At 46.6% G+C, this 12,322-nt stretch overlaps 1 protein-coding gene across 2 annotated transcripts in view; it reads right to left on the bottom strand.

The window, feature by feature from the left end:
• LOC106609547 (sorting nexin-29) overlaps positions 1 to 12,322 on the bottom strand; it is a 160,498-nt gene that overhangs the window by 30,058 nt on the left and 118,118 nt on the right. For both annotated transcript variants that reach the window (XM_045724039.2, XM_045724041.2), the window contains 2 exons: positions 7,918 to 8,034; positions 1,499 to 1,554 (listed from right to left, as the gene is read on the bottom strand). In XM_045724039.2, the coding sequence (XP_045579995.1) occupies positions 1,499 to 1,554; positions 7,918 to 8,034 (173 nt within the window). The remainder of the gene's footprint in view (positions 1 to 1,498; positions 1,555 to 7,917; positions 8,035 to 12,322) is intronic.

The raw sequence follows: 12,322 nt of genomic DNA, 5'->3' as shown, positions 1-12,322 counted from the left end.
AAAGTGGTGGAATTGCCCTTTAAGATAGCTGGGTGAGACGGACAAATACCACAGTCATAGTAAGTACAATTTTACCTCAATAAAGTAGTTATCATAAAGTACTAGCTAGGTTGTATTAGCAGTTAGTACAACACCTGCATATACACAGTAATGTACACTACATGGCCAAAAGTAGTCCAACATCTCATTCCAAAATCATTGGCATTAATATGGAGTTGGTCCCCCCTTTGCTGCTATAATAGCCTCCACTCTTCTGGGAAGGCTTTCCACTAGATGTTGGAACATTGCTGCGGGGACTTGCTTCCATTCAGCCACAGGACCATTAGTGAGGTCGGGCACTGATGTTAGGCAATTAGAAACAGGAAAGGACCTTCCCCAAACTGTCGCCACAAAAAGCACGGAATCATCTAGAATAGCATTGTATGCTGTAGCGTTAAGATTTCCCTTCACTGGAACTAAGGGGCCTAGCCCGAACCATGAAAAACAGCCCCAGACTATTATTCCTCCTCCACCAAATGTTAGTTAGCAATATGCATTCGGGCAGGTAGCGTTCTCCTGGCATCCGCCAAACCCAGATTCATATGTCGGACTGCCAGATGGTGAAGCGCTATTCATCACTCCAGAGAACGCATTTCCACTGCTCCAGGGTTCAATGGTGGCGAGCTTAACACCACTCCAGCCAACAGTTGGCATTGCACATGGTGATCTTATGCCTGTATGTGGCTGTTCGGCCATGGAAACCAATTTCATGAAGCTCCCGACTAACAGTTAATGTGCTGCCGTTGCTTCCAGAGGCAGTTTGAAACTCGGGAGTGAGTGTTGAAATCGAGGACAGACGATTTATACATGCTACGGGCTTCAGCACTCGGCGGTCACATTCTGTGAGCTTGTGTGGCCTACCACTTTGTGGCTGAGCCGTTGTTGCTACTAGACATTTCCACACCACAATAAAAGCATTTAGAGTTGACCAGGGCAGCTCTAGCAGGGCAGAAATGTAACAAACTGACTTGTTGGAAAGGTGGTATCCTATGACGCTGTCAGGTTGAAAGTCACTGAGCTCTTCAGTACGGGGCATTCTACTGCCAATGTTTGTCTATGATTGCATGGCTGTGTGCTCAATTGTATACACCTGTCAGCAATGGCTGAAATAGCCAAATCCACTAAAATGAAGGGGTGTCCACATACTTTTGGCCATGTATATGTTTACAGTATACCGAGTTTATAGCGTACTTGGAATAATCAAGTGGTTTAGTATCCTTCTGACTGGGGAGCTACAGGGCTGGGGTTGGCCACTGTCAGAGGTTTTCAAAGAGAGAGGTAGAGGGAGAAACCAGGAGTAAGAGAGGAAGAAAGACATTTTCAGAGATGTCTGTAAACTGTCCCCTACCTTCCCTCACCTGAGGTGATGGAGATACAGACGATAATGATCAAGCAGAGACATGGGGCCAGACATAGATATAGTAGGGACACCACTCATGTGATAAGAGAAGCTGCTTACGTCTCAAAATCTGATAGGCTGGGGTCGTCAGAAGTCTGGCTCAGGTCACCAGGAACCTTTATTCAAAAGCAAGGCGAGAGATGGAGAGCGAGAGAAGGAGAAAGGGAGAGCGAGACAAAAATCAAAATGTCACTGTTTATAGAAAATGTCACGTAAGCAACCCTCTACACACCCCTGTGTGTCTGCGCTACAGGGTTGGGAAGACCCTGATGGAGGTGTCTGTCTGTGTGACTAGTGAAGCAGAGCACCATGACACCCCCCCCCCCCCCCATCCCCATCACATCAACGTACTGTACACACTAGTAAAACTCAGTGTGTGACCCCATAGGGCCTCTTGTTGTTGTTAATCCCTGGATTGGAGGGAGCTCCAGCAGCAGAGGAGGATACCAGCATGGCTGTAAGGGATCCCAATAATCTGTCTGCTTCTTCTCCTTAAATCCCTCATGGCCCTGGGACACATGCAGGGGTAATCCTTTGTGTGTGTGTGTCAACACCCTTTTGTCTTTCATTTTCAATGTGTCTATGCGAGAAGAGAATGGTCTGGGGTAGAGAGGATGAAGTTGGGCTGTCACATCCCAGAGACAGGGCCACAGGGCTGGGATAGAGTGGACCACATCACCTCTACTCCCCTCCAGCCCCAGCCCCCTGTGTCAGGTCTGGAATGTGAAGTCACAAGCTCTGCTGGTTGGCTACTGCATAGCAACCTAGTGGTGCCAAAATCTCTGGTCTGCCCTAGAAAGCCTATGTACAGTTGAAGTCGGAAGTTTACATACACCTTAGCCAAATACATTTAAACTCAGTTTTTCACAATTCCTGACATTTAATCCTAGTAAAAGTTCCCTGCCTTAGGTCAGTGAGGATCACCACTTTATTTTAAGAATGTGAAATATCAAGATAATAGTAGAGAGAATGATATATTTCAGCTTTAATTTCTTTCATCACATTCCCAGTGGGTCAGAAGTTTACATACTCTCAATTAGTATTTTGTCACGTCCTGGCCAGTATATAAGGTTAATTGTTTTGTAGTTTGGTCAGGGCGTGGCAGGGGGTATTTGTTTTCTGTGGTTCGGGGTGGTGTGTTTGTGTAAAGGGTGTTTAATTTAGTAATTCCGGGTTTTGGTTTATGTTTGGTAATTCTATGGTTAGTCTAGGTTGTGTGTTTCTATGTTTGGTTGATTGGGGTTGGGACTCTCAGTTGAAGGCAGGTGTTGTCTATCTGCCTTTGATTGAGAGTTCCATATATTAGGGTGTGTTTGTATGTGTGATTTGTGGGTGATTATTCTGTGTATAGCCTTGTGCCTTACCAGACTGTTTATTTGTCGAGTGTTCGTTTTTTTGTGTTTTGTATGTTCGTTTTGAAAATAATTAAAAAGCAAGATGAGCATTCACGTACCTGCTGCGTTTTGGTCCTCATTCACCGACAACAACCGTGACAGAATCACCCACCACCAAAGGACCAAGCAGCAGAGGAAGGAGCAGACGGAGTTCGAGTTGGACTGGCGGGAGAAGTGGACTTGGGAGGAAGTTCTGGACGGGGCCGGACCCTGGCATCAGGCTGGGGATTATCGACGCCCGCAGGAGGAAATTGAGGCAGCCAAGGCAGAGAGGCGGTGGTACGAGGCCAAGTACGCGCTGAAGGAGAAGCACGAGAGGCACCCCCAAGAAAATTTTGGGGGGGGGCACACGGGTAGTTTGGCTAGGCGTAAGAAGAGCCGGAAGCCAGCTACTCGTGGTTATATGGAGGAGCGTATGGGGTGGAGAGCGCTATGTTTCGCTGAGGAGCGCACTATCTCACCCATACGCACGCACAGTCCGGTGCGCGTTATTCCAGCCCCTCGCAGGTGCCGTGCTAGAGCGGGCATCCAGCCTGGTAGGAGGATGCCTGCGCAGCGCATCTGGTCGCCGGTACGCCTCCGAGGACCAGGCTACCCAACTCCCGCTCTACGCACGGCTACCATCAGGCCCCTGCACAGCCCAGTCTGCCCTGTACGAGCACCCCGCTCGTACAGGGCTACTAGTTCCATCCAGCCAAGGCGGGTTGTGCAGGAGGTAAGATCTAGACCGGCTGTGCGCCTCCATAGCCCTGGGTTTCCAGCTCCTGTCTCTCGTGCGGACCCGGAAGTGCGTCAACCCAGTCCGACTCGTCCTGTTCCCGCTCCCCGCACTAGCCTGGAGGTGCGTGTACATAATCTGGTAATCCCAGTACCAGCACCACGCACCAGGCTACAAGTGCGTCAACCCAGCCTCGCCAGTCAACAGTCTTCATCAGAGCTGCCCGCCAGTCAACAGTCATCATCAGAGCTGCCCGCCAGTCAACAGTCATCGTCAGAGCTGCCCGCCAGTCAACAGTCATCGTCAGAGCTGCCCGCCAGTCAACAGTCATCGTCAGAGCTGCCCGCCAGTCAACAGTCATCGTCAGAGCTGCCCGCCAGTCAACAGTCATCGTCAGAGCTGCCCGCCAGTCAACAGTCATCGTCAGAGCTGCCCGCCAGTCAACAGTCATCGTCAGAGCTGCCCGCCAGTCAACAGTCATCGTCAGAGCTGCCCGCCAGTCAACAGTCGTCAGAGCTGCCCGCCAGTCAACAGTCGTCAGAGCTGCCCGCCAGTCAACAGTCGCCAGAGAGGTCAGACTGCGCTGAACTGCCGGAGTGGCCAGACTGCGCTGAACTGCCGGAGTGGCCAGACTGCGCTGAACTGCCGGAGTGGCCAGACTGCGCTGAACTGCCGGAGTGGCCAGACTGCGCTGAACTGCCGGAGTGGCCAGACTGCGCTGAACTGCCGGAGTGGCCAGACTGCGCTGAACTGCCGGAGTGGCCAGACTGCGCTGAACTGCCGGAGTGGCCAGACTGCGCTGAACTGCCGGAGTGGCCAGACTGCGCTGAACTGCCGGAGTGGCCAGACTGCCCTGAACTGCCGGAGTGGCCAGACTGCCCTGAACTGCCGGAGTGGCCAGACTGCCCTGAACTGCCGGAGTGGCCAGACTGCCCTGAACTGCCGGAGTGGCCAGACTGCCCTGAACTGCCGGAGTGGCCAGACTGCCCTGAACTGCCGGAGTGGCCAGACTGCCCTGAACTGCCGGAGTGGCCAGACTGCCCTGAACTGCCGGAGTGGCCAGACTGCCCTGAACTGCCGGAGTGGCCAGACTGCCCTGAACTGCCGGAGTGGCCAGACTGCCCTGAACTGCCGGAGTGGCCAGACTGCCCTGAACTGCCGGAGTGGCCAGACTGCCCTGAACTGCCGGAGTGGCCAGACTGCCCTGAACTGCCGGAGTGGCCAGACTGCCCTGAACTGCCGGAGTGGCCAGACTGCCCTGAACTGCCGGAGTGGCCAGACTGCCCTGAACTGCCGGAGTGGCCAGACTGCCCTGAACTGCCGGAGTGGCCAGACTGCCCTGAACTGCCGGAGTGGCCAGACTGCCCAGACTGTCCCGAATTGCCAGACTGCCCAGACTGTCCCGAATTGCCAGACTGCCCAGACTGTCCCGAATTGCCAGACTGCCCAGACTGTCCCGAATTGCCAGACTGCCCAGACTGTCCCGAATTGCCAGACTGCCCAGACTGTCCCGAATTGCCAGACTGCCCAGACTGTCCCGAATTGCCAGACTGCCCAGACTGTCCCGAATTGCCAGACTGCCCAGACTGTCCCGAATTGCCAGACTGCCCAGACTGTCCCGAATTGCCAGACTGCCCAGACTGTCCCGAATTGCCAGACTGCCCAGACTGTCCCGAATTGCCAGACTGCCCAGACTCTCCCGAATTGCCAGACTGCCCCGACTGCCCCCCGGCGAAGCCAGAGTGGCCCGACAGCCTGGAACGGCCGGAGCCAGAGCCACCTCCAGAAATAGGTGGGTTGGGGAGGGGGGGTGTAGCACAGTGCCGTCGTTGACGGCAGCCACCCTCCCTTCCCTCCCTTTAGAAAAGGGGACTTTTTGTTGGTGTTGCTTGGGGTTATTTTTTGTTAAGGTGCTTCTGGGGTAGCACCTTTAAGGGGGGGGTACTGTCACGTCCTGGCCAGTATATAAGGTTAATTGTTTTGTAGTTTGGTCAGGGCGTGGCAGGGGGTATTTGTTTTCTGTGGTTCGGGGTGGTGTGTTTGTGTAAAGGGTGTTTAATTTAGTAATTCCGGGTTTTGGTTTATGTTTGGTAATTCTATGGTTAGTCTAGGTTGTGTGTTTCTATGTTTGGTTGATTGGGGTTGGGACTCTCAGTTGAAGGCAGGTGTTGTCTATCTGCCTTTGATTGAGAGTTCCATATATTAGGGTGTGTTTGTATGTGTGATTTGTGGGTGATTATTCTGTGTATAGCCTTGTGCCTTACCAGACTGTTTATTTGTCGTTTTTCGTGTTTTGTTATTTTGTATGTTCATTTTTGAGAGTAATTAAAAATCAAGATGAGCATTCACGTACCTGCTGCGTTTTGGTCCTCATTCACCGACAACAACCGTGACATATTTGGTATCAGGGATTTGTGATGGCCACTCCAATACCTTGACTTTTGTCCTTAAGCCATTTTTCCACAACTTTAGAAGTATGCTTGGGGTCATTGTCCATTTGGAAGACCCATTTGTGACCAAGTTTTAACTTCCTGACTGATGTCTTGAGATGTTGCTTCAATATATCCACATAATTTTCCATCCTCATGATGCCATCTATTTTATGAAGTGCACCAGTCCCTCCTGCATCAAAGCACCCCCACAACAATGGTCATTAAGGCCAAACAGTTATATTTTTGTTTCATCAGACCAGAGGACATTTCTCCAAAAAGTACAATCGTTGTCCCCATGTGCAGTTGCAAACCGTAGTCTAGCTTTTTTATGGCGGTTTTGGAGGAGTGGCTTCTTCCTTGCTGAGCGGCCTTTCAGGTAATGTTGATATAGGACTTGTTTTACTGTGGATTTAGATACTTTTGTACCTGTTTCCTCCAGCATCTTCACAAGGTACTTTGCTGTTGTTCTGGGATTGATTTGCACTTTTCACACCAAAGTACGTTCATCTCTAGGAGACAGAACGCGTCTCCTTCCTGAGCGGTATGACGGCTGCGTGGTCCCATGGTGTTTATACAGATGAACGTGGTACCTTCAGGCATTTGGAAATTTCTCCCAAGGATAAACCAGACTTGTGGAGGTCAACACATTTTTTCTGAGGTCTTGGCTGATTTCTTTTGATTTTCCCATGATGTCAAGCAAAGAGGCACTGAGTTTGAAGGTAGGCCTTGAAATACATCTACAGGTACACCTCCAATTGACTCAAATGATGTCAATTAGCCTATCAGAAGCTTCTAAAGCCATGACACAATTTTCTGGAATTTTCCCAGCTGTTTAAAGGCACAGTCAACTTAGTGTATGTAAACTTCTGACCCACTGGAATTGTGATACAGTGGATTATAAGTGAAATAATCTGTCTGTAAACAATTGTTGGAAAAATTACTTGTGTCATGCAGAAAGTAGATGTCCTAACCGACTTGCCAAAACTATAGTTTGTTAACAAGACATTTGTGGAGTGGTTGAAAAACGAGTTTTAATGACTCCAACCTAAGTCTATGTAAACTTCCGACTTCAACTGTAAATTACGAACGCAAAGATGTCCAAACATTATTTTTAGACGCATGTTTTTTGCTCTATAATTTTTGCTCTATAATTCAGTGTGGGGATCAAGTTCGATCCCCACACTGAATTATTTCAAAGCTCGCTACAAATTGACATATTTAATGAAATAGTGATCCATTCTGACTACTAAATTGTCGTCACACAGGACCATGTGTTGGCACAGACCCTCATGGGCTGGTAGGCTACGAGGAGGTTCTTTGCCGGGTGACTCTCTCAGGCAAGATGAAAACGATTACGTAAACTATGATCCTATGCTAGTTACGTACACTTTCACCATGATCCTTAGTGATTTTTTGGATGCCATTCAAATCCTTCCGGCTTCATGTGCCATCAGGAGTTTTTCAGAGGGATTCTTGGATGACGTCAGCGCTACTATCTACTTTGTCAAAGAAAGTCCTCTACTACTTGACAATCAAGAAGAAGATTATATACGATGGAAGTGATTTGAGGATCGAACTTCTATTGGTTTTAATGACCAGGAGACCAGAGGGCCAGGGGACCAGAGGAACACTCACACAGCTTGCCTGGTCAGCCAGCCAGTGTGCAGCAGAGCTGGGCCAGCAGATGAGGGCTTGAGCTCTAGAATAAGAGGTGGTATCTGTAGCCTAGGGTAGTTGATTTATAACCGAGTGGCAAACAATGTCCCCCTGGGGGTGTGTGTGTGTGTGTGTGTGTGTGTGTGTGTGTGTGTGTGTGTGTGTGTGTGTGTGTGTGTGTGTGTGTGTGTGTGTGTGTGTGTGTGTGTGTGTGTGTGTGTGTGTGTGTGTGTGTGTGTGTGTGTGTGTGTGTGTGCGTGCATGTAGAGGGTAACTCACTGGTCCTCTGAGGTCGATGAGTTCCTGTTTCATCTGGATGATGAGGTGGTCCTTCGCCAACAGAGAACGGTACAGACGCTCATTGAACTCTATCAACTCGCCATGCATCTCAGCCACCTATGAAAAACACACACACAAAGGGTTAGTTACGGTCTGGAACACACACCCACCTGATCCTTGCAGCTGTATATGAAGTAAAACAACAGACTCCAAATAACAGTCAAAAATGATACACGGTGGAACTGTAAGACGGACAGTTTGGCAAGGAAGTACAATTAGCTAAAAGGATGCTCATGCACACACACACACACACACACACACACACACACACACACACACACACACACACACACACACACACACACACACACACACACACAGGGTGGTTGAGTCCAGGCTGCTTGTGACATCAGCCTTCAGTGTCCCTAACAGACCTGGACAGGATGATAGGTTGCTGCCACCAGCGTGTCACGAACAGAGACAGCTAGACAGCTGTGACATGCATTCATTTGTCTGAGGACATCAGGTGTCAGGGTGGATTGAGGAAAGGGACGACTGTGTATGACAGGTGAATGATGTCATTTCTGATGTCTGTACCCATCACTGACCCCAATACATGAAGAATACCACCTCAAACACACTGGGTTATGATCCTACACATTTAGAGACTCAATGTTCTAGCCTGGTTGTCGGTTTTGGAATGTTTGGCATGAAAACGACCAAGGAATTTGCTTCAGTATCAGGCTAGTTAAAGAATGGTTTCTTTAAGAGGGCTCTTTGTTATGAGGGAGTAAGAGCCCAGACAATCCTTATCTTATAGTAAAAAGTTGAAAACTAACCTCAACATGGCATTTGGGAGAAGTGAGGAAACAAACTTTACGTTTGTTAGTTTTCCAGCTTGGCTATAATTATCTCATAGTTAGCTAACATTGCAACATTCACCTGGCTTTCTAGTTCACTATTAATACATAGACTCGTTTTTAACTTTCCAGACTTTAGAATGAATTCAAACACAGTGACCTCAGGACCAGATAGAGAGAGTTGGACATTAAAATGCAGAACTTGACATCTTTGAAGGCAGCACCATCAAGTCCTGCTTCCACTGTTTCTACTTTGAAATGCACTCAACATTCAACTTTCCCATCTCAGGAGTGAACCCGCAGCTTCCTTGAAGTCGTCTAACTCTACAGAGACTGGGAGATACAAAGGGCATAGTGAATGATGTGAATACACACACACAAACACACACACACAAACAAGCACGCATGTGCTGTGGTGGAAAAAGTAACACATTTTCATACTTGAGTAAAAGTAAAGATACATTAATAGAAAATTACTTAAGTGAAAGTCACCCAGTAAAATACTACTTGAGTAAAAGTATTTGGTTTTAAATCTACTTAACCCTTGTGTTGTCTTAAGGGTACAAAATGACGGGCCACTATGTTTAACAGCAGAGAAAACCCCCTAAATTATATATTTTCAACTTGAAATTTGATGACTTTCCTAGAGTGACCCCAACATTTGAAAAAGTGAAACATCGCCTTTGTTCATATTTCCGTGAAAGCTGTACACCACCAGGGTACAAAGATTGTCTTAGGGTCATTTTTTACCCGGCAGTTATAAAATCATTTACACACACACACACACACACACACACACACACACACACACACACACACACACACACACACACACACACACACACACACACACACACAATGAGAAATTGAGATTGTGTGCTACTGATTGAACTCAGACAAAACGAAAACTTTCTTGTGCATGTGCAGCATCTCCTCTCCACGACCCCACACATGACTCAAGTTCACAGACAAAATAAAAACAGTTTCAGACAATATAAACATTTCTTGAAAGCATTGTTTACTAATGGGGAATGCAGTCAGAGGCTATAAAGGTGCTGCAGATGACAGTCCAACCAGTTCTCTCTTTGCTGAAGCCATGAGTGCACGTTTCAGTGCCCAACAGGTCGTAGATCTGATTTTTTCAGATGTCCAGGAGGAACAAGAGAACAATGATTTAGAAGAGGAGGAGGTATCTGAAGAAGAAGATGGGTAATAATACAACCCAGAGCATGATGCATCATCTTCAGATGAAGAAGAAATCCCCCAAGCTGAAAGAGAGACATTTTTGTCAAAGAACAGCAAAATAACATGGTCCTTGTCACCATATGACAACCAGGGCAGGATGACAGCGCAAAATGTCATAAGGATGACCCCAGAGCCCACAAGACATGCAGTTGCCCATGCCAAGGACATCGCCTCAACATTCTACATGTTCATCACACCAGCCATCAAAAAAATCATCCCAAAGATGACACATTGAGGGTTTCCGTAAATATAGAGACAACTGGAAAGGGATGGATGAGATTGACCTGCGTGCCTACATAGGGCTGCTATTCTTAGCGGGTGTGTATAGGTCCCGAGGCGAGGCTACATGTAGTCTCTGGGATGCAGAGAGTGGAAGGGCGATTTTCCGTCCCACGATGCCACTGAAAGTCCTTCACACTTTCTCAAGACCTGCAAGACGTGTGAGAGACAAACTGGCGGCCATAAGAGAGGTCTGGGAGAAGTGGGAAGTGAGAAGCTATCTCTTGCTAAAAAAGTGTTTATACCTATGCAGTACCTTTAACAATAATAATAATAATTATAATAATAAATCTCTACTTTATTAAGAAAAACAATTATGACAGGTGTGTTGTAATAAAAACGAGTGGTGTCCACTGATTAAATGCAGTCTTTCTGCATTGTGAAGAGGGAAAACCCAGATATTCACAAAGTTTGTGATGAATGACAGGTTGTTTTTTCATGCAAAATAGATTTGTTGTTTAAAATTCAATTAAGTTGCTTTATTTTAGGGGTTTAGTGAATGAGGGTAATTTTTTTTACCCTTAGGACAAGGGGAGTATACAGAGTGTTAAGACTACACAAGGGTTAAATGCAGTGGTGGAAAAAGTAATCAATTGTCATACTTGAGTGAAATTAAAAAGTAAAAAATGTACAAATGCAGTATTTGTTCTTCGTGAGTCCGCCAGATCAGAGGCAGTAGTGATGACAACACGGTATATTGATAGGTGTGAGAATTAGACCATATTGCTGTCCTGCCTGAGCATTTTTTTTTTCACCGTTATTTAACCAGGTAAGCTAGTTGAGAACAAGTTCTCATTTACAACTGCGACCTGGCCATTCAAAATGTAACAAGCACTTTTGGGTGTCAAGGAAAATGTATGGGAGTAAAAATTACATGTTTTCTTAAGTAATGTTATGGTGTAAAAGTTGTCAAAAATATAAAGTAAAGTACAGATACCCTCAAAAAACACTTACATAGTACTTCAAAGTATTTTTACACCACTGCACGTGCAAGCACACCCTAAAGCCTTAAAAGAAGCCAAACAAATAAAAAGGTTGGTGGAAATATGCACTGAGTGTACAAACCATTAGGAACACCATGGCAGACTGACCAGGTGAATCCAGGTCAAAGCTATGATCCTTTATTGATGTCACTAGTTAAATCCACTTCAACCAGTGAAGGGGAGGAGACAGGTTAAAGAAGGATTTGTAAGCCTTGAGACAATTGAGACATGGATTGTGTATGTGTGCCATTTGGAGGGTGAATGTAGGGCTGGGCAGTATACAGTATTTTACTATATACCGGTATTGATGCACAGACCGATTTGGGTTTTTACTTTACCTTCTATAACAGTATTTTAATGTTTGGTTTGTTAAATGTGATACGCTGTGTGTAACGTCCATTTCTATAGTTTACTCCGCTACTCCAGTTCTCTCTCTCCATGGCGCTTTCCACACAGACCTAGTCCCGCCCCGTCACTCAACTTGCTTGACCACGACTTGCGTTCAGTCTGCATGGTCAATGCAACACATGCAAAAATGTTGATGACGATGCAGTTTTCACTTTGTTTCTTAATATAAATGCACTATATAATTACACTATTAGTTAGTGTTTCTTACATCTGCATGTGGCTAGTTTGTCTTTTCTTAGCAAGTTGGGCCAAAATCGTGTTAGCCACTAATGCTAATCGTTAGTTAGCTGGTTAACTAGCTAATACATGTACTGAGTCAGAGCAAATGAAGCTAGCTAATACAGCCTGATAATAACAGGGATGGTGCGACCTAAATCAGCATTTGGTTTGTGCAACAGTTTCTTCTAAATCATAAAAGAATCCTTGAAGCATGAATAGGTTAGCTACATGAAGTAGCTAAGAGAAAACATTAAATGCAGCCAAAGGTTATAGGGTCCTCCAGGAAACACTGACCATCACTTTGGTTCCTACCCTGTCACAATTACTCCTCCCTGGCATTTTAATTTGTTGTCATGTTAAACAAACAACACTGTATTCAAAGTGCCCACTATTATATTCTAACTATATAAT

This window comes from Salmo salar, chromosome 01, assembly GCF_965601325.2.
Source record: "Salmo salar chromosome 01, fSalSal1, whole genome shotgun sequence".
NCBI classification, from domain to species: domain Eukaryota; kingdom Metazoa; phylum Chordata; class Actinopteri; order Salmoniformes; family Salmonidae; genus Salmo; species Salmo salar.
Note: the sequence above shows the minus strand (reverse complement) of the source record. Positions and strands in the feature narration are given on the sequence as shown.